We start from the raw sequence: 21365 nt of genomic DNA on the forward strand, positions 1-21365 counted from the left end.
ATATTTAAATAGGGAAAACGTGGAAGAGCTTGGTAGCTTCTATCTTGACCTGTTTTGGAGCTATAGAGGAGAGAGGGGGAGGCTAAATGCTAACGCCGTCTGCGCTGTGTTTACGTGACTGAAGGCACGGGGGAAGATCAGACAGGTCCTAAAGAACTCGTCAAAGCTCAGGTAAGAACATATCTCAGTATGGAAAAACGGTGGCCTGTTCCTTTAAATTCAATGTGGCTCGATCCAGTTTTCAAATTTGGACGAACATATAGTAAATTTTGGTATAAAAGGCCTTATTTTTATATGAAAACATAAAATGACAGAAAACTTGCAATACATTTTCCCCTCATATTCATGTCATTAATCTACAGTAAAAGTTTCAAATCGATATCTCTAAATTTAAAAAGTTTCCCTGCAGCGTCTCTGCCTTTTGTTTTGTAAACCATGTTCTGAAACTTCCTCCTCTCTCCTCAGTTTTCATCGTAATGCTGCAGTGTTAGGCCCCGCCCCCTCATCATGGCTCCTCCTCCTCTTCTTCTTCCCCTCCTCGTCCTGCTGAGCCTGGCCCCGCTCTGCCTCGCCGTCGCCCCCTGTCCGCGCTCCTGCACCTGCCCCCAGCCCACAGAGCTGCACTGCACCTTCAGGTCCCTGCCCAGCGTGCCGCACAACATCAACCGCCGCGTGGAGCGCGTCAACCTCGGGTAAAGCGCTGCAGTACGAGGAGACAGTAGTACTTTCATGTATTTGTTTATTTCATGAAGTAGTTGTAGGACCTGTTCCTTTGGCAGTGGATTTAAACGATACAATTGTCACTGAAGTTTGCTTGTTTTTACTCCCTTCTTTTCAGTTTTATTGTGTTCTGCTTTCAAAGTGACCCCCCCGCCTGAACAGAGTGCATTTTCTCCAGTTCTGCTTTACCCAAATCTAAAAGCTTCTTGTTGTCGCCATTTTTTCATAGTAGTTTTGTAGTAGTTTTTTTTCCGTAGCTTTTAGTGTCGCTCTTTTGTCACGTTTTTGTCCCATTTTAGTTGAGTTTTCTTCCTCATTTTCGTTGCCTTTCAGTCTTTTGTTGTTATGGCGGCCATTTTGAATAGCGAAGTAGTACTACAACATGTAACAATATCTCTACTCAGGATATAAATGAAAGACAACTGATTTTTATTTATTCATAATCATTGTTCAAGAAGATAACAGTAAAAACACAACCAGTGAGTCGGTGTTTAAGATGTTAGCATGCTACAGGTTAGCATTCAGCTTCAGCCCTGAATCACAAACATCTAGCCTTGGATACAAAATGTGACAGAGGTCAGAGCTGTTACTGTAGTATTTCCTCAGTGTTCATAGATGTGAGCCACACATGTGTTTGTCCTGTTGAAGCAGGTGCTAACCGGTAGCATGCTAACGTCTTGAGCAGCTTAAACACTGACTCAGACTAAGGCCATGTTTTTACTGTTATCTTCTTCAGCAATGATTACGAGGATATAAAAATGCCACTGTCAATCAGATACTGTTGCATGTTGTAGTGCATGATTCTACTTCCGTATTCAAAATGGCCGCCGGAACTATGCTAACATGATAGATTGTGTTTAATTGGGCGCCTGGGCCTGCAATTTGAAGTATTGAATAAAGTTACTCCCTTTGCTGATTTAGGCAACTAATCAGAATCCCCGGTGCCATCACTTCGACCAATGAGACGAGCTTTTCCTGTGAAGCGGCCAATCAGGAGGGAGGGGGAGGAGCTTGATCGTTTGCTTTTTAAATGCGTTCTTTCTCTGTGTTTTTGGGTCATAATTTTATATTTTTTGACAAACTTGTGCTGTAGAAACAGTGGAGCAATGTAAGTTTTTCCAAGAAATTTCTATTTAATACCAATTGGAATCAGTTTATGCTTTTTACTGATTAATCTCTGCCCGTTCTAAAACCCGGTTTCTCGTTTTCCAGGTTTAACAGAATCAGCCAACTGTCAGAGAAGTCCCTCTCAGGTCTGACCCGCCTCGAGATGCTCCTGATCCACAGCAATGAGCTCCACTCTGTTCCTGATGGAGCGTTCAAGGACCTCGCAGCACTGCAGGTAAATCACAATGTCAAAACAATGGTTTTTTTTAACCTGTTTTGGTCAGAACTTGATCACAGTTACATGACATAAAAAAAATCTGAAATGTGGCCAAAACGCTGCAAAAAAGATATGAAAACGTGACAAAAAATTACAAAAATATGACAAAAATGTGACAAAAATGCGACAGAAAAGTGGCAAAAAAGCGACAAAAAAATTACAAAAAAATTACAAAAAAATTACAAAAATGTGACAAAAAAACTACAAAAATGTGACAAAAAAGTGGCAAAAAAATTACAAAAAAATTACAAAAATGTGACAAAAATGCGACAAATAAACTACAAAAATTACAAAAAAATTACAAAAAAATTACAAAAAAAACTACTAAAATGTGACAAAAATATTACAAAAATGTGGCTAAAAAGTGACAAAAAAGCGGCAAAACAGCGACAAAAAAGGAACAATTTTTTTTTAAATGTGACAAAAAAGTGACAGAAAGGTGACAAAAAATTACAAAAATGTGACAAAAAATTTACAAAAATGTGATAAAAGCATGATAACAAAGACCACTGGCCTATAGGCTGTAAACTCTCCAGTCGAGTACATTTTAGATTTGGATAAAGCTGTAGAAAATGTGCTCTGTTTAAAGGGGTTAGAAAGGCCTGACTTTCTGCTGCCTGTATGAGCCCTTTTTGGTCACACTGGTTTTCCCTCCGTCGTTCTCCAGATGCTAAAGCTCAGCTACAACCAGCTGCGCGAGGTGAGCCGCCACACCTTCGTCGGCCTCTGGTCTCTGGCCCGGCTTCACCTGGACCACAACGGCCTGGAGTCCATCGACCCGGACGCCTTCCACGGCCTCACCAGCTTACGCCTGTTGCAGCTGGAGGGGAACCGGATAAAGCGGCTCCACGGCTCCACCTTCACCACGTTCACCGTCATGGGCCGCTTCCACCTGTCCACGCTCCGGCACCTGTACCTGTCCAACAACAGCCTGAGCGCCGTGCCGGAGGAGGCTCTGCAGAACATGCCACAGCTGGAGAACCTCTTCCTCCACGGGAACCCCTGGGTCTGTGACTGCAACATGAAGTGGATCCGCAGATGGCTGCAAACCGCTCCAGGTGGGTTTTAGTTTAGTCTCACTTAAAGGGATATTTCACAGGATCTTTTTAAACATAGGGCCTCAGTGTTTATATTTGAAGAGTTTAGTGGTGCTAGGCTAGTGCTAGGCTAGTGCATGTCTATGGTAACTAGTAGCCTGCATTAAAAACAGTCTGACCCAAGCACAGTGCACCTGAGGCAAATCACTTATAACACCAGACTAACCATGTAAATGATTTTGAAGAGGTTTTTAATGCAGGCTACTAGATGTGCGCTAGCCTAGCACTAGCCTAGCAGCTTTAAAGCAGCTTTAGTCCGGCTCTGTCCAGCCATTGGTAGGATTTCTGAATATCCGCCACTTCTGTTATGTTTGGGTGGTACATGCCGTGTAGGGGCTTGTCCTCCCATGACGGGACCTCCAGCACCTCATCTTCTGTTCCCCATTGTCTGAGACATTCACTGAGCACGTCATCTGTTGGAGCCTTGTCCTTGATGTACTTATGGATCTTGGATGTTTCATCCTGGATAGTGGCTCTCACACTCACTAGTCCTCGGCCCCTTCCTTACGGCTCGCGTACAGTCTCAGAGTGCTGGGTTATATATATATGTATATATATATATATATATATATATATATATATATATATATATATATAAAAATAAATAAAAAGAAAAACTCTTCCTCACCCTCCGCGGGCGGTCTCTTTTTTCCTCCAAGCTCGGGTCCTGGGAGCTTGAGGGTTCAGTATCTTTGCAGTTCCTAGAACTGCACTTTTCTGGACTGAGATGTCTGATGTATTTCCTGGGATCTGCTGGAGCCACTCCTCCAGTTTGGGGGTCACTGCCCCGAGTGTATATATATATATATATATATATATATATAGTCGAGAATATATATATATATATATATAGTCGAGAACATATATATAGTCGAGAATATATATATATATATCGATGCAGGAAGCTTTTAGATGGACAAAATTACATCATAATGAGTTATTGAGATGATTTTACGCATGAAAATACATGTCAAAGCATTTCATGTAACTAAAAACAAAATGACTCGTATTGGAAAAAGTGAAAATATAAAGTGGGCTCCTTGATGGGCCCCCCTAGTCCTGAGGCCCTGGATAGTGACCCCATTGTCCCCCCGTCAATGGGCCTGTGTGTTTGCGTATGTGTAGCAGTTTTTTGTCATAGCTGCATTGTTAATGAATATCTTTTTTGTCCAAACCAATTTCAGATCACGGTTTAAACATGAAAACAATGGAAAAACAATCTCCAATTTAGCATTAAAGTTGTTAATAAAACTTTAGCTCTTTTGTCTGAACTCTTCAAACAAAATATAGGTTTTGGAGTAAAAGCGTCACCTGCTGAAGCCGACTTTTAATGAACAGCTTTACTTTGTTTATGTTTGGCTTCAATGGAGGGATAATTTTAGACATCAAGCAGACTTCAATGGAAAAATTACTGACTGAATTATTGACTACAGCGCCACAGTCTCCGCGTTTTAATTAAAGATTCTCGGAAAGACAAAAGCCAAAGTATCCCATAATCATAGTCATTTCATTTCTCATTTCTCACAGGTGTGCTGAAGTGTAAGAAAGACCGGTCTCTCCCCGCGGGTCAGCTGTGCCCCATGTGCTCCTCACCGAGAAACCTTCGCCTGAAACCTCTCCAATCCCTGGACAGCATGGTCTGCAGCCGCCCGGTCATCGAGTCCAAAGACGAGCGCGAACAACCCGAGGAAACGGGCGCCGAGTTCCCGTTCCTGGACGATTTCCGGCGCCCTTTCGGGAACATCTCTTTGGGGCTTTCGGACGAGCACGGCAACGCGGTGGAGCTGGAGTGCGGCATCGGCGAACCGAGGGACGGCGGGAAGATCAGCTTCGAGCAAGTCGACGATGCTACAATGGCGTCTAACGTTTCGCTGTCTCTCGATCTGGACTGCGACGTCGACAGAGAGAAGTACGAGCGTTTGTGGAGGTTAATCGCGTATTACACGAGCGTTCCGGCGCACCTGAAACGAGGCGCCGTGCTGACGAAAGACCCGCACCCGGCGTACGTTTACAAGCAGGATTCGGATAAAGACGCTTTGTACTACACGGGGGTGAAAGCTAGCATCATGGCGCTACCGACGTGGCTAATGCAAACGCACGCAGATTTACAGCTAAACAGGCACGGCTCCTCCGCTAAGAAGGTAAAGCTCATCCTGACGACGCAGCTTTCGGAAGATTTAGACCTGGAAATGGCTCGCAGGCAACGGAGAACGTGGGTTACGGTTGAAGAGGCGGAGTCGCTGCACAAAATGGCCGTCGTAGGGAAAGCTTTTGACTTGCAGTGTAACGTGCAGAGCGTCGGCGAACCCGGCGTCACGTGGATTCTCCCGGATGGGACCAAGTTAGCGGCTCCGAGCGGGAACGCGGACGAAAGATTGTCCGTTTCTGCAGATGGGAGGCTTGTTTTTAAAACGGCAGAACATAAAGATGCTGGGAGTTACTATTGTGTTGCTAAAGTTGAAGAAGACGTCGCAGTTTTGGCGCTTTTCGTGTCTGTGCAAGATTCCTCCAACCCTCAACCAGGAGAGAGCCAAGCCACACCTACGGAGCTGTTAGCCGGGAATTCTCTAAACTTGGACTGTGATGCTTCGGGTTCGCCTGACCCGGAAGTGAACTGGATTATCCCGAATGGAAGCATCGTTAGCTTTAGCTCGAATTCATCAAGAGTGTCTGTGTTTTCCAATGGGACGCTGCACATACCCCAAAGCTTACCTCCCGATAATGGGTTTTACAAATGCGTAGCCATGAACCGATACGGCGCGGACACAAAAGCGGCTAAAGTCACCGTGAACCGGCGTCCCGGCTCGGCCCGGCCTTTGCGGAGGTTCCCGATGAAGCCGCAATCCGCCGCGGGAGTCAACACGCGAGTCCAGATCAACGACTTGGACGAGGGATCGGGCGACGCTGAAGAAGAAGAAGAAGCCGGCGATCCGAAACCGACGCGGAAAGTAGTCCCGGTTCGGAACGCCGCGCACCCGTCGAGGAACTCGTGGCGAAGACCTCCGATCATGTTGCGAAAACCGAACCCGCAGATCACGGAGAGCGGGAAGAACGTTCTAGATCAGCGCCGGAGGGTGAACATGGCGAAAATCAACCCGGAGAGATGGGCGGACATTTTGGCGAAGATACGCGTCAAGAACGGGCGATTCTTGACGACTGCTTCCCCTGTGATTACGACAACTGCTGAACTCACGACGGAATTTAAAGAACTGACAACTTCAGGACAGGAAGACATTGAGAAGTATTCAACACCTTTCCCTCTGACCAGCTTAGCGCACGAAGCTATCGAAGGATCGTCGGATGGAGGGCGAGAAAAAGCCGGCCAAGACTTCCCCACAGTGACCACGACTGAGCCAGAAAGTCCACACAGCTTCCCTACGACATCACAGACTTTCCCCACTTTGCAACAGGCCACTTCTAGCAATGCACTTCTCTTCCCGCAAACCACTTCTGCGCCGCTGCAAGCTGTCACTCTTTGGCAGGCGAAGCCAAACACTCGGAGCGAGAGCCCGGCTCACTCGCAACAGGAGGACATCGAGCGAGACGGAGGGAGACCGGGCGACTCCAAAAGGCCCAGAGCGAAGGGGAATCGCAAGAACAAAACCCGACTCTCCAAATTAAAGACCGTTAAAGGCGGGCGAGTGGCTCCGAGCGCCGTCCCGGTTACGACAAACGGAGACGACAGGATGATTTTCAGCACACACAGGCGAAAAATAGAGGATGTTATTGGTGCGGTTTCCCCGACGACTTCGCAAATATGGAGCAAACAGTTGACGCGGCAGCAGAGTTCGAGGAGACGTAATGGGAATCGCAAGAAAAAGCCAAACAGGCGCAGAAACAAGCTTAACAAATCTGGTTTAGTCGGGGGAAGTGTGACAGCTGTGCCTGAAACAGATGTGCTCGGAAGTTCAGAGCCAAACGTTCAAGGACTTTCGACGAGCGCGGTGAATCACACAAGCAATTCCTCCCAAACAGGCTCGTTCACAAACAATCGAGCGCGAGGTTTTATTACGACGGCCTTTCCAGAGACGAGGCCTTCGTCAAATTCTCGGCGCCGGTTTACAAGCCGCCCTTTGGCACCTGTTAAACCTTTAGCGCGGACGCCGGTGCAGAGCGCTGTAGCAGATCGCCCCTCCGGGGAGCGGAGGCACGCTAAAGGGAAGCTAATTCAATCTCGGCGAGGATATACGGCCCCCGGAGGAGAGACGCGTCTTGTGAATGGGAACGGGGAGCAGTTAGCGAGCCGTTCTTCCCCGCTTGTTTCCTTAACAGAGCATAAAGCCGAGGAAATGTACCATTCGCGAGACAGGAGCGAGCTAATAGCCACGACGGGCATTGATTTTGAGGTACTAACGGCGACGAAGCCTCCAGGAGCGGGCGATGAGAGCTCAAGTCAAAACGCTGAGCCAGACACTATCGATGATGTGCGGGTAATAGCGTTTACTGCGCCACCAATGAGTTTATCCAGTCCCAGAATGTTTGAACCAGAAGAATCTACAAGCGATAGCAGCATAAAGTCACAAAGTGAATCTCCAGTGCCTTCGAACACAGATATTCCCCAAACAACTGTAATGTTTAAAGTCACTTCTGGCAAAAGCAATGAAAATGACCAACAAACCCAAGATGAACTGCCAACTTTGACCCCTAACGCGATCACACAAACACCTCTCGTTCACCAAAGCCAAGTCACTCCAACGAAATCAGTGACTTTACAAACCGAAGAACCATCTTTACAAACGGGTAATCCATCTTCAGCAATCACGCCCATGTTTCTCAACGTTACGACTGAGAAAACTCCAGTTACTAAAGATTCATCAATCTCTCCCACAGATTCTCATCCAAACACCACTTCCATATTAAGATATTCAACTCAACAAGTTCCTAGCACTAGCAGTAGTTGGAAAACGGTCCAAAGAGATCAAAATATTCAAGCTAAAACGACAGACTCCCCTCATTCATCAGCCCTCAGCCCTGAACAAGCTACGAGCCTTAGCAGCCTTAGCATTAGCTCCAAAGTTGACCATAACAGTCAAGCTAAAACGACAAATTCCCCTCATTCATCAGCCCTCAGCCCTGAACAAGCTACGAGCCTTAGCAGCATTAGCATTAGCTCCAAAGTTGAGCATAACAGTCAAGCTAAAACGACAAATTCCCCTCATTCTTCAGCCCTCAGCCCTGAACAAGCTACGAGCCTTAGCAGCATTAGCATTAGCTCCAAAGTTGACCATAACAATCAAGCTAAAACGACAAATTCCCCTAATTCTGTTGCTCAGAGTTTGACTTTGGCACCAATACTGTCAAGGAATAGCCCTGAACAAGCTACTAGCATTAGCATTAGCTCCAAAGTTGATGCTAAGGTCAAGAACAGTCAAGCTAAAACCACAAATTCCCCTCATTCATCCACCCTCAGCCCTGAACAAGCTACGAGCCTTAGCAGCATTAGCATTAGCTCCAAAGTTGACCATAACAATCAAGCTAAAACGACAAATTCCCCTCATTCTGTTGCTCAGAGTTTGACTTTGGCACCAATTCTTTCATGGAATAGCAATGAACAAGCTACTAGCATTAGCATTAGCTACAAAGTTGATGCTAAGATCAAGAACAGTCAAGCTAAAACGACAAATTCCCCTCATTCTATTGCTCAGAGTTCGACTTTGGCACCAATGCTGTCGAGGAATAGCCCTGAACAAGCTACTAGCATTAGCATTAGCTCCAAAGTTGATGCTAAGGTCAAGAACAGTGAAGCTAAAACGACAAATTCCCTTCATTCTGTTGCTCAGAGTTCAACTTTGGCACCAATGCTGTCGAGGAATGGCCCTGAACAAGCTACGAGCCTTAGCATTAGCTCCAAAGTTGACCAGAACGGTGAAGCTAACTCGCTACAAACATCTGTCACCCACCAGCCTAGCCTCGATCTCGTAACCCAATCGTCCAACCCCAGGCTGAACCGATTCATTAGCGCTAATCCCACGACTCCCGCAATCAACCCGAGGACCACCCCGCTCCTCCCCCGGCCCACGACGCGCAGCCCGATCCCGGCGCATCCCCGGACGGAGAGGCCGCGGGCCCGAGCGACGCCGAAGCCGCCGCCGGCCGCTCGTCCGAGGGGGAAGCCGAGGATAACCAAGGGTAATTTCCAAACGACGAGCGTGAAAGCGGAAACAGATGCCGTGCTTCCCTGCGCCGCGGACGGAGACCCCGAGCCCTTCCTGTCCTGGACTAAAGTTTCGACCGGTATGTGTGAGTCAGGGAGCTCGTCGTTTCACATTTAACGGCCTTGGGGATGACGGGGTTTGTTTGTAATGGATCGTAATTATGTGGTGGTTTATGACGCTGGAAAAAGGGGGTGACACTGCACAGATGTAGCAGGAGGAAAGGTGAGGAAAGTTTAATAGACGGGATAAATAAACGGAGAGTCTATAAATTTGGAAATTATTGGAAAGCACACTTTGGAGCAGAGCTGGGTAATGTTGAACAATACCAGAGCGGGATGGAAAAAATAAGTTTAGGTGCTACCAGGATCGGAAAAACAGAAGTCCAAGTTTTGACGTTTTTGGTCCAGGGACAGCAGTAAAGGAAGTGGTTGTTTCAGCTCAAGTAAAGGATTTTCCCCATTTTTTTCTCTATTTTTCTTTGTTGATTTTTCTCTATTGTTTTGCCCAATGTTTACCCCATTTTTTCTAATTTTTTTCTCCACATTTTTTCTTATTTTTGCCCACATTTTTTCTCGTTTTCCTTTTTTGTTTCCCTCATTTTTGGTCATATTATTGTTACTAATATTTTCCCTGTTTCCCCCCATTTTAGTCCAATTTCCCCCCAATTTTTCCCGTTTTTTGCCCCATTTTTTTCGCATTTCCTAATTTGTTTCCCTAATTTTTGGTCATATTATTATTGCTAATATTTCCCCTGTTTCCCCCCATTTTTGTCAATTTTCCACATTTTTGCCCCAATTTTTTCTCGTTTTCCTAATTTGTTTCCCTGATTTTTGGTCATAATATTGTTACTAATGTTTTCCGCTATTTCCCCCCATTTTTGCCCATTTTCCCCCCAATTTTCCCCGTTTTTTGCCCCATATTTTTGCCCATTTTCCCCCCAATTTTCCCCGTTTTTTGCCCCATATTATTATTACTAATATTTCCCCTGTTTCCCCCCATTTTTGCCCATTTTCCACCCAATTTTAACAATTTCTCCCAATTTCCCCCTTTTTTTCCCCACAAATTATTCCCCATTGAGATGAACCCGATATTGAAAAAAGGGCAGAACTTCCACACTTTGGAGCAGGCCTGGATAATGTTGAACAATACCAGTGCAGGACTGGAAAAAATAAGTTTAGGTGCTTCCAGTATCTGAAAAACAGAAGTCCAAGTTTTGACACTGTTGGTCCAGGGACATTTAAAGGAAATGGTTGTTTAAGCTCAAGTAGATGATTTTCCCCCATTTTTTTTACCAATATTTTTTTGGTTTCCCTCATTTTTGGCCATATTATTATTACAAATATTTTCCCTATTTCCCCCCATTTTGTCATTTTTTCCCCATTTTGCCCCCAATTTATTCCTGATTTGTTTTTTTGTTTGTTTTTTTTGCCCCCTCAATAAAGTCTAGGTACCAGGGAAAAAAATTCTACCCTTAGATCCAAGTTTTGATGCAGTTGGTCCAAGGACAGCATTAAAGGGGCTGAATGCAAGTTGGCCATTATATACCCCCTACTGCCACCTCAGGTCATACGTGTAACTGCAGCTTCTATATTAAGTGCATGACGGGACTTCAGACCCGAAGTAACATCTTTCTGAGTGACAGTGCAGGATTTTAGAGGCAGTTGTGGTGAACAGGTCTGAGCTCATTCTACACATCAGGACATGGAGGAACATGTAGGGGAGGAAAATACATAATTGTAACATTTTTAGACTCCGTATAGTCCCTTTAACGTTTTTATAGCCATATTAATGACCAAACAGTGCATTTTTCATGTCACAAATGCAAAAGCTGTGATTCAAAAGTTTCTCAAAAGACTTGCAAACGGAGGAAAAACATTTGGATACAGAAGCCAAATATTGCATTGAATTTCAGCCATAACTTAAGCAGAGTTTGTTTTTGTAATGTCAACAAACTTCTCAGAGTTTGGCTTATTTATATTGATCTTTTTTTCACATGCATACAAAAACTGGAGCTTGATTTACTGCATCCTTCATCTATTTCTAGCAAGTACCTCAAATATAACAAACTTTAGTGTCATAATCTAGACAGTTGATCAGAAAAAGGTCCTAAAATAAAAAAATATCGTCTTTTTCCAAGGAAATTTAAGCAGAACCAAAATTATCCCTCAAAGTAAATAAATCCACATAAAGCTTATCGTGTTTTATATTCAAATTTTTTTTTTTTTAGCTTGATGTGTTGACATATTTTGATGTGTGACATTGGGAAATTGTGAGAAATTGCGGCAAAAATAAGAAAAATTGGGGTTGGGGGGTGGAAATTGGGGAAAAAATAAAATAGAGAAAAAAATTGGGGGTCAGTAATCTACAGCAAAAGTTTCAAATGAAAAGCTCTAAATTTAAAAGGTTTCGGCTTAATAGCTTTTTGTACAGCAGGTTTATTGCTCCTTTCATTCCTGTGTTTGTGACTCCGTTGGCAGGCACCAGTATCCCCCAGAACACCCGTCTCCAGCGCTTCGAGGTTCACCAAAACGGGACCCTCGTCATCCGGAACACCCAGCCGCTGGACGGCGGGGAGTACCTCTGCACCGTCCAGAACCAGTACGGCTCGGACCAGGCGCTCACCAACCTGGTGGTGCTCTCCCAGCACCCCAAGATCCTGCAGCCGCGCCACCGGGACTTCTCCGTCAACCTGGGCTCCGACATCGACGTGGACTGCCAGGTCGAGGGCCACCCGAGGCCGAGGGTGAGCTGGGTGCTCCCGAACCACGCCCAGATCGCCGCCGCGCCCCTCGGGTCGGCGCCGAACCGCGTCAGCGTCCTGCAGAGCGGGGCGCTGCGGATCGTGCAGGCGGCGTTTTCCGACAGAGGGATTTACAAATGCGTGGGGAGCAGCACGTCGGGCGCGGACACGGTTTCGGTGAGGCTGTACGTGTCGGCGCTGCCGCCCGTTTTCAAGCAGACGCCGATCGAGAACGTCACGGCGGCGGAGGACGGCGCCGTGTTCCTGCACTGCGCCGCTAACGGTTCCCCCCAGCCCACCATCCGCTGGACCACGCCCGATGGCATCCAGCTGACGTCCTCGCAGTACCTGGACGGGCGCAGGACGCTGGTGTTCCCCAACGGGACGCTCTTCATGCAGAGTCTGACCCAAGCCAACGCCGGGAAGTACCAGTGTTTGGCGAGCAACGTGCTGGGGACGAGCAGGAGGACGGTGAACCTCGCCGTGAGGAGTCAGATGCTAATGGCTAAGGCTAGCATCACCAGGGCGTCGGCCAAGGTGACGGAGGTGGTTTACGGGGGGGAGCTGAGGCTGGACTGTGTGGCCAAAGGCGAGCCGCAACCGAGGGTGATGTGGAGGACGCCGTCCAAGAAGCTCGTGGACTCGCACTATAGGTACAAACAGAAACACTCTGAAACAGGGGGGGCAAACCTTTTGTCTCCGAGGGCCAAACAACGATGTCAAGCGTGAAACACTTATAACTGCAAATAATAATAGTTACTTTATTTTGTTTTTCGGTAGCCGATACATTTACGTTTGATGCAAATAACATGCTACATTAAAACAAATGTTAAGTAAAAACCTTTGCAATAAAAGTTGGAAAACTGTGAAAGTTGATACCACAACGCTCTGTGATAAACACCAAGACACCACAAGTGTTTCCTTAACTTTGCAAAAGGAGTGAAACAGCGCCCCCAATTTGACAGTAGTGGCCAAAAAGAGCACTGTATCCTTATTTATCATTGAGAACGAATGGGAGAGAGTTACTAGTATTTACCATACCGGCGCCTTAGTAGGTCTCTGGCGGGCCAATGGAATTTGGCCCCACTTTGGGACCACTGCTCTAAAACATATTATTGTTGGAGTGGACTGGACGTAGCATTAAAATTGTCCTAATTTACACCGGGTTTAGTCCTTGTTTGATCCTAATTTTGTTCAATATTTGACAGTTATTACAAAAAAAGCCTCATACTTTCATATAACAGATGTCAAAAAGTATCTTTGCGTCCAAACTTAAAAATAAAAAATCTATCTTTTGACATTGTTACTTTTCACTTTACCTGAAACATAGTGCTGGGACGTTTTTGTGGTAGATGGTTCATAGCTCAAGTTTTTTTAGCTAATGAATAAAACCATTTGGATTTTATTAAAGGTGCATTATGGGACTTTTTATGTTGAAAAATACATGATTTTTGTGCGTAATGAATTTTTTTTGTGACCCAGTGCTGTATGAGTGGTCAGCATGGGGCCTTTACTTTCCATCAAAGTGGCCTCTACAAAGCTCCAAGTGTTTTGAGGTTTCCTGGTGAGAGGGCCCGTCAGCAGTGAAAACCTACCAGAAACTCTCAAACAATTGATCCTGGAGGCCCCTGTGATGGAAAGTAAAGCCACAATACCCACCCGTACAGACACGGGGTCATTAAAAGGTCAAATACGCACTAGCACAAAGGCCCTTTAATGTAAGCCCTAGTTCACAACTTTCTTTTTTCACAGTTTGAAGCTGTGCCTAAACTCATTTCTAGCTCTCACAGACCTTCCCGTACCTCCCAATAGTTAACTTAAGCTCATTGAAACATGAACAGGGTGGACCGCTAATGCTAACACTGTGCTAGTTTAGCCTCTGACTTCCTGGTTTGCCCTGGAGGAAAATGGTTTTACTTTACTGCAAGCTTTAATCACAGCTTTAATCTAGTCAATTTCTTTCCCGTCTGTCCAGTTTCGACCCCAGGATCCGAGTCCACCCCAACGGCTCCATCACCGTCCTCTCCGTCACGGACCGGGACGGCGGCGACTACCTGTGCGTGGCCCGAAACAAGATGGGAGACGACTACGTGGTCCTTCGAGCGCAGGTTCTGACCAAACCGGCCAAGATCGAGCAGAAGACGCAGCGGTCCAGCCAGGAGGTGGTCTACGGGGGGGACCTGAAGGTGGACTGCGTGGCGTCCGGACTCCCCGACCCGGAAATCAGCTGGGCTTTACCCGACGGGACCATGGTCAACACGGAGAAGCAGCAGGAGCGAGCGGGCGGAGGACGCCGGCGCAGGTGAGACTGGGTTACGGTTCTGGAACATTGTCACAGGCGGAGTTCACGATTTAGATCAGGCGTCTCAGACTCATCTGGACCGGGGGCCAAACATGTGAACCCAGTGTTGGTCGGGGGCGACAGACGAAGCCTTTTATATGAAGTCAATTATGATTCAGCAACTCTTTATTGTTTGCTATATTATAACTTAAAAAACATCTGCACATGTTTAAGCTTCCAGAGGTTTCCAATCAGCCAAACAGTTGCTGAGCTTCTACATTTGAAATAACAGACTTAGACAATTAGTTTTTTTGTAATGAATCCCGTTTTGGTTCAGGGCGTCAGTGATGTTTCAGGAGTCAGGTCCAGTTTCTGTCTGTGAGCCTGTTCAAGAAATGCAAAATGTACAACAAATGTCATTTTAAGTTAGTGTAGAAAAGCCCGAGCAGGGACTGGAGCTGATCATGAGCACCAGCAAAAACATCAGCTTCAGACTTGTTTTGTTCTGTGTTTATTTTCAATGACCCGTCATATAATAAATACATCAGTGAATGTGTCGAGATCAGCGCAGATTCACAAACAGGCCTGAGGTCAAAGACTCAGTCTTTGACCTCAGGCCTGTATAACTAACCGACAGTTAGTTATATTTTTTACTGTCAATGTTGCTGTAATTATTTGCAGTATTTTAATATATTTCCATATTCTTTATTTTTAATTTAACTATGGATCATGTGTTCGCACGTGTGTCCTTAATAAAGATTAACCTCTTAACTCCCGCCTGAACCGAGAGGATCTTTTTCCTCACGTCATCAGTTTTATTTTCCATCATTTTTTTGTTGGGTATTCAACTCATTTTTGTAACTTATTGGTCATTTTTTTGGTCATTTTTTGGTCAAATTTTTGTTATTTTTTGGTCTTTTTTTTGTTTTTTTGTCAAATTTGTATCACATTATTGTCATTTTTTGGACATTTTTTTGTCATTTTTTGTCACGTTTATGTCATTTTTTCGTCAATCTTTTATCAATTTTTTGTCATTTTTTGGTAACATTTTTGACATTTTTCTGTCAAATTTTTATCACATATTTGTCAATTTCTTGTGACATTTTTGTGACATTTTTCCATCAATTTTTTCTCACTTTTTTGTCACATTTCCATCATTGTTTTCGTCTCAGTTCTTTTGCTATTTTCACAGCTTTTTTCCAGAAGCTTTTGGATTGGGGTAAAGCCAAACTGGAGAAAACGTGCTCGGTTCAGGTGGGAGTTAAGGGGTTAAATTCATTGACATGATGATGTAGCTCTGAGAGAAAAGGCTCCTCACTTTACTGTTGTTTTAAACACTAATACAAAGTGTTCGCTTTGCAAAGTCCTAAAGGTAAATCTGGTAAAGGTGCTTTTTGTCTTTCTGCTGCTGCTGTAACTTTTCCAGCTCATGTTTAGCTGAACAACTGAAGTTTCTCCTCATGTTCTGAGTCTCCACTTGTTTCAGAAGCTCCTCTCTCTCTGTCGAAATGCAGTTTCACCTCCTGATTTTCAAGCGTTGTTGCTTTTTTCACGTTCGATCTGATTGAAATCTATAAAACTCCAGTTCTCTGCCGTTTTTCTCTCTTCACTTTACTAAACACTCATGTTTTGGACACTTTTATCTGCGATATTCCAGGGCCTCTCGCTCTTGAAATGCACAGACTCAACGGCATCGATGATTTCAAGAGACGCTCACGTCAGACGGCCTCACATTGGCAGGATTCCTTTTTACTCACAAGTATTTGCCGATGAAAGCGAGGGGAAAATAAGCTTTGATAAATGAATGCTGTTTCAGAGAATAAAAGCGCTGTAGAAACACGTCGACCTTGCAGTGAGTTTCTAAAGAGTTACTCGAGCTTTAGGTGAAATGAATGAGCGGTAGATTAATCTCCATTGTGAGAGTTGTGAAGAAGAATGAGAGTCTGTGTTTCAGGTGAAGGTTCAGAACAGAGTGTCTGATCTGAAGTGGAACAGGTTTGTGTGAAAGAACGATATTGTTTTTATTATAGCGATAAACCTTTGATATTTGTGCTGCTTTAATCCTTCACAGCAGATGGAGGATCGGTCGATAAATACAAGATAAATACATTACAAGGTTTTTGTCTTTGTAATCTCTGAGTCAGTCATTACAACTAATACATGATACAGACTCATGACATGCCAAGAGGGTCAAGCCTTTGTTTAAAGTTTGGTTATTATGGCTCACAGCTTTAACTAATAATGATAATGTCTTACACTTGAAATACGCTTTACAAGCCTGTATTACCAAGTAGACTGACGGAAGTGAGGCAACCGGTCTGTGCCATCGGGCCATTGGGCAGAGCAAAGGCGGTGTGGCTGGTAAAAACCCCAAATTCAAAATCTCCGAAAATGTTAATATTGTTTAAAGGGACTATATTCCAGCTCAAAGTGTCTCCTTTCAGCAGCTAATGAATCCAAAACATCTGCAAAGGCTCCTGAGGCTTTAAATAGTCTCAGTGGTTCAGCAGAGTCATGGGTTCAGACGGCTGACCTGACAGATGTGCAGAAAACCATCACTGACAAAAGCCTCTAACAGTCAGAGCAAAAGAAGTTGGATGTGTGTGTTGGAAGTGTTGTATCAAAGTAGTACAAAAGCCGAAATGTTCACATGGATTTGGGACCAATCACAGAACGAGGAAAGACGGCAAGACGATGAGGCGTCGACATAGGGAAGCTTTGTGTTTGTTTACGGATCCAACATGACAGCAGCAGATGCGACGCCATCTTTCCATCAAGCTTTAGGCTGTGTTCTATGGCTACGTGCAGACGCATATGATGGACATTCAGCCCAATAAACAGCTAGGGAGGAGTGGGTGTGGTTTACCTCTCCTACCTTCTACAGAAAGAATATAAAGTTTAGTAGAAGGGAAAAGTGTGGCAGAAAAAGGTGCACAAGCCTCAGGGATGAGCTCAGTCTGGAGAGACTGTCAGGAAAAGGCCATTGAAGTGTGAGGGACCTTCACAAGGAGTGACTGAGGCTGAGTCAGAGCATCAGGAGCCTCCACACAGACCTGGACATGGGCTTCACATGTCAGATTCCTCTGAAGAATCCTGGTCTCCATAACACCTCAGACTGAGAGCATCACCACGCAACCGCATTAAGGCCGGCCCTAATCTTCTGAGATTTAGAATTTGGGTTTTTTAAAGTTGTAAGCCATAATCATCATTGTTTTTTCGTCACATTTGTTGTGTTTTTGTTGAAAATGTGCTTGGTTCAGGTTAGAGTTAAAGGAACACACTGAGATATGTTCTTACCTTAGCTTTGACGAGTTCTTTAGGACCTGTCTGATCTTCACCCGTGCCTTCAGTCACGTAAACACAGCACAGACGGCGTTAGCATTTAGCCTCTCCCTCTCTCCTCTATAGCTCCAAAACAGGTCAAGACAGAAGCTACCATTTTCCCTATTTAAATATGGTTACGTGAAGTGTTCCACTACAAAGTATAATTACACAAAATTAAACAATGTGGATTTTCTAAGCGGATAAAAGGGGGAACTATATTGTAAGGCGTAATAATACCAGGAGTAGTTTGGAATCCACGCAGTAAAGTGAAGATTGCTGCGTGGATTTCGAATTACTCCTGGAATTATTACTTATTATTATTATACTTTGTAGTGGAACACTTCACGTAACCATATTTAAATAGGGAAAACGTGGAAGAGCTTGGTAGCTTCTATCTTGACCTGTTTTGGAGCTATAGTGGAGAGAGGGAGAGGCTAAATGCTAACGCCGTCTGCGCTGTGTTTACGTGACTGAAGGCACGGGGGAAGATCAGACAGGTCCTAAAGAACTCGTCAAAGCTCAGGTAAGAACATATCTCAGTATGTAAAAACGGTGGCCTGTTCCTTTAAGAGGTTGATATAGAAATGTTTGAAAAGTCTATGCAGATTATTATTTCCGTCACCGGGCGAGGCTTCAACAGCTGTTATACAATCTCCATTTAAAATGTTCCGAAAGTGTTTTCACGTCTCTCTCCCTCTTCGTCCGCAGGTTCGTGATTTTCGACAACGGCACCCTCTTCTTCAACGCCGTGGGGATGCGCGAGGAGGGCGACTACACCTGCTACGCCGAAAACCAGCTCGGCAAAGACCAAATGAAAGTCCACGTCAGGGTCAAAGCCACCTCGTCTCCGCCGCAGATCCTGAGCAAAGCCTCGCCCGTCCGAGTCCCCTACGGCGGGAACTTCACGCTGCGGTGCGACGCCGCGGGGGAGCCGACGCCCACTTTCACCTGGATCTCCCCCATGAACCGCGTCATCCTCCCGAACAAGGACAAATACCAGGTCCTGGACGACGGGGCGCTGGTGGTGCTGAAGGCGCAGCGCTTCGACGCCGGGGATTACACGTGCACGGCCCGGAACGCCGCCGGACAAGACGGTAAAGTCGTGAAAGTCGACGTCCTGGTGTTGCCGCCGGTGATCAGCAACACGCAGGGATCGTTTTCCGTGGTTCAGAGCGAGCGGGTGTGGCTGGACTGCGCGGCGAGGGGGACGCCGGCGCCGCGGGTCATGTGGGTGCTCCCGGGGAACGTCATCCTCCCGGCGCCGTATCACAGCACCCGCATGACCGTCCACCAAAACGGCACTCTGGAGATCCGCTCGGCGAGGATGAGCGACGCGGGGGAGCTGGCGTGCGTCGCGAGGAACGAGGGAGGAGAGGCGCGCCTAGCCGTTAGCCTCCACGTCACCGAAGCTAACGCCAGAACGCCAGATCCGGGGAGCCAAACGGAGACGGTGTCGTTGACCGCGGGGAACGCCATGGCTTTGAGCTGCGGTTTTGACGGGAGCGTGACGTGGGTGCTTCCGAACGGCGCTCCTTTGCAAAGCGGGGCGCGTTTTATGAAGTTTTACCACCGCCAAGACGGCTCCCTCGTGATTAGCAACCCCACGTTAGCCGAAGCGGGAACTTACCGGTGTTTGGGGCGCGACGACGGCGTTCAAGTGGAGCAGGTCGTGCAGCTGGCGCCGGGGAGAAAGCCGGAAATCGTGAACCGCTACAACTCGTCGATTAGCATCATGCACGGGGAGACGCTAACGCTGCACTGCGCGACGAACGGGGAACCGCCGCGGCTAACGTGGACGCTGCCGAGCGGGGTGGTTCTGAATCGACCGCAGAAGGCAGGGAGGTATTCGGTGTTGCCAAACGGAACGCTCGCCATACAGCAGATCAGCGTTTACGACAGGGGCGCGTACGTCTGCCGCGCGGCTAACGAGTACGGCAGCTCGGGGATGTCGGCGTCCGTGATCGTGATAGCGTACCCCCCCCGCATCACGAACTGGCCCAGCGCGGCGGCGAACGTGAAGCAGGGGGAGGCGATACAGCTGAACTGCGCCGCCACCGGGATCCCGAGCGTGGAGGTGGCCTGGGAGACGCCGGACAAGACCAGGCTGGTCGTTAGCGCTCGGCCGCGGCTCTACGGGAACAAGTACCTCCACCCGCAGGGTTCGCTCGTCATCCAGAACCCGACGAAGAGGGACGGCGGGGTTTACAGGTGCACGGCGAGGAACGTGCTGGGCGCGGACTCCAAAACGACATACCTGTATGTCAACTGAAGACTAGACTCACTGTGATTTTGCCCGAGAAACTGCCAACGCGGAGAAGATGCACAGATGGACGCTCGTACTGGTGCCAGGATGTCGAATTCTGAAACATGGACTCGTCGAACTAAGAGCCGTAAGAAAGCGTCTGAAAAGGGAATAAACCAATGAAAACATACCACAAAATCAAGAAGTGAAGTGAAGATCTCCGCAGATATTTGACCATGAAACAAAAAGTGTTTTTATGCCGATCCTCTCTAAGCCTTAAAGGGATATTTCAGGGTGTTTGACTTAGGGCCTCATTTCCTAGTTATCCAGAATGTTGTTGATTTCAGGAGATATATGTGTTTTAATTCATGCAGTCCTAATATTTGAAGAGTTTAGTGATGCTAGGCTAATGCTAGGCTAGTGCATGTCTATGGTAACTAGTCGCCTGCATTAAAAACCTCTTCAAAATCATGGGCTCGTCCTCCAAACGTTGCCATGTCTGATTTGTAGAAGCTCCTTTGTGAACTCCACGTGTAGTAATGCAACAAACTACTGTAGATCCGGTAACCGAGCAGATCACTCCGCCGCTGCGTCGCTACAACCAGGAAGCTAATGCTGCTCAGATATAAGTTTTTGTTACATTTCAAACATTACTCAGTCACACAGACATTTACATGGTTAGTCTGGTGTTATAAGTGATTTGCCTCAGGTGCACTGTGCTCGGGTCAGACTGTTTTTAATGCAGGCTACTAGTTACCATAGACATGCACTAGCCTAGAACCACTAAACCAGTGTTGTTTTCGTCTACGAAGACGATAACGATATCTTTTCGTTGACACCCCTTTTTTTAATGACGATGACGTAACGATGTCGAGCTAAAATGAGCTCTTTGGGGACGAGAACATGACGAGACGTTTACCAGTTTACGTCAATGAGACGAGACAAAAATGGGAGATGGTTTTTGGTCAGATCGTTCACAGAGTTTGTGAGCGGAGTGAGAGAACACACGGTAAACGTGACCCGGAGCGGCGCCTCTTCCTCTCTCTCCCCGTGGCGTGCGGTCACTGCTCGCGTACATCCTCCTCAGAGCGTCTGACATCCAGGTCACAGGGACTTTGTTGTTTCTCAGGACAGCTTTCAATACAGTTTTCAGTAAAAAAAAATCTGGAAGCGACGATCAGAGGACGAGGAGAGCGGACGCTTTGGGAAAAGTCCTGTTCACAGTCGGCCGACACTTCTGCCAGTGCCGATCGTGGTGTCATCTGTTTGTCAAAAGCCAATAGAAGCTTTTATTTATCCCAATTTACAAGACTTATTGAAATTAATTATAACTTCTAATAATGAAACGGACGAAAACGTGACAAAAACCTTTTTAATGTTCGTCTGACTAAACGTGACTAAAACGATCACATTTTGAAATGA

At 46.2% G+C, this 21365-nt stretch overlaps 1 protein-coding gene across 1 annotated transcript; it reads left to right on the plus strand.

The window, feature by feature from the left end:
- Window positions 1–507: 507 nt before the first annotated feature.
- mxra5a (matrix-remodelling associated 5a) lies at window positions 508–20013 on the plus strand (the record flags this gene model as incomplete). Its single annotated transcript, XM_079581700.1, has 8 exons — window positions 508–692; window positions 1933–2062; window positions 2772–3162; window positions 4729–7769; window positions 8982–9435; window positions 11834–12749; window positions 14072–14398; window positions 18410–20013. The coding sequence occupies 8 exons, from the start codon at window positions 508–510 to the stop codon at window positions 19968–19970; spliced, it is 7005 nt and encodes a 2334-aa protein (XP_079437826.1). The 3' UTR covers window positions 19971–20013.
- Window positions 20014–21365: the final 1352 nt, after the last annotated feature.

This window comes from Gobius niger (genome assembly GCF_951799975.1).
Source record: "Gobius niger genome assembly, chromosome: 23".
NCBI lineage: Eukaryota > Metazoa > Chordata > Actinopteri > Gobiiformes > Gobiidae > Gobius > Gobius niger.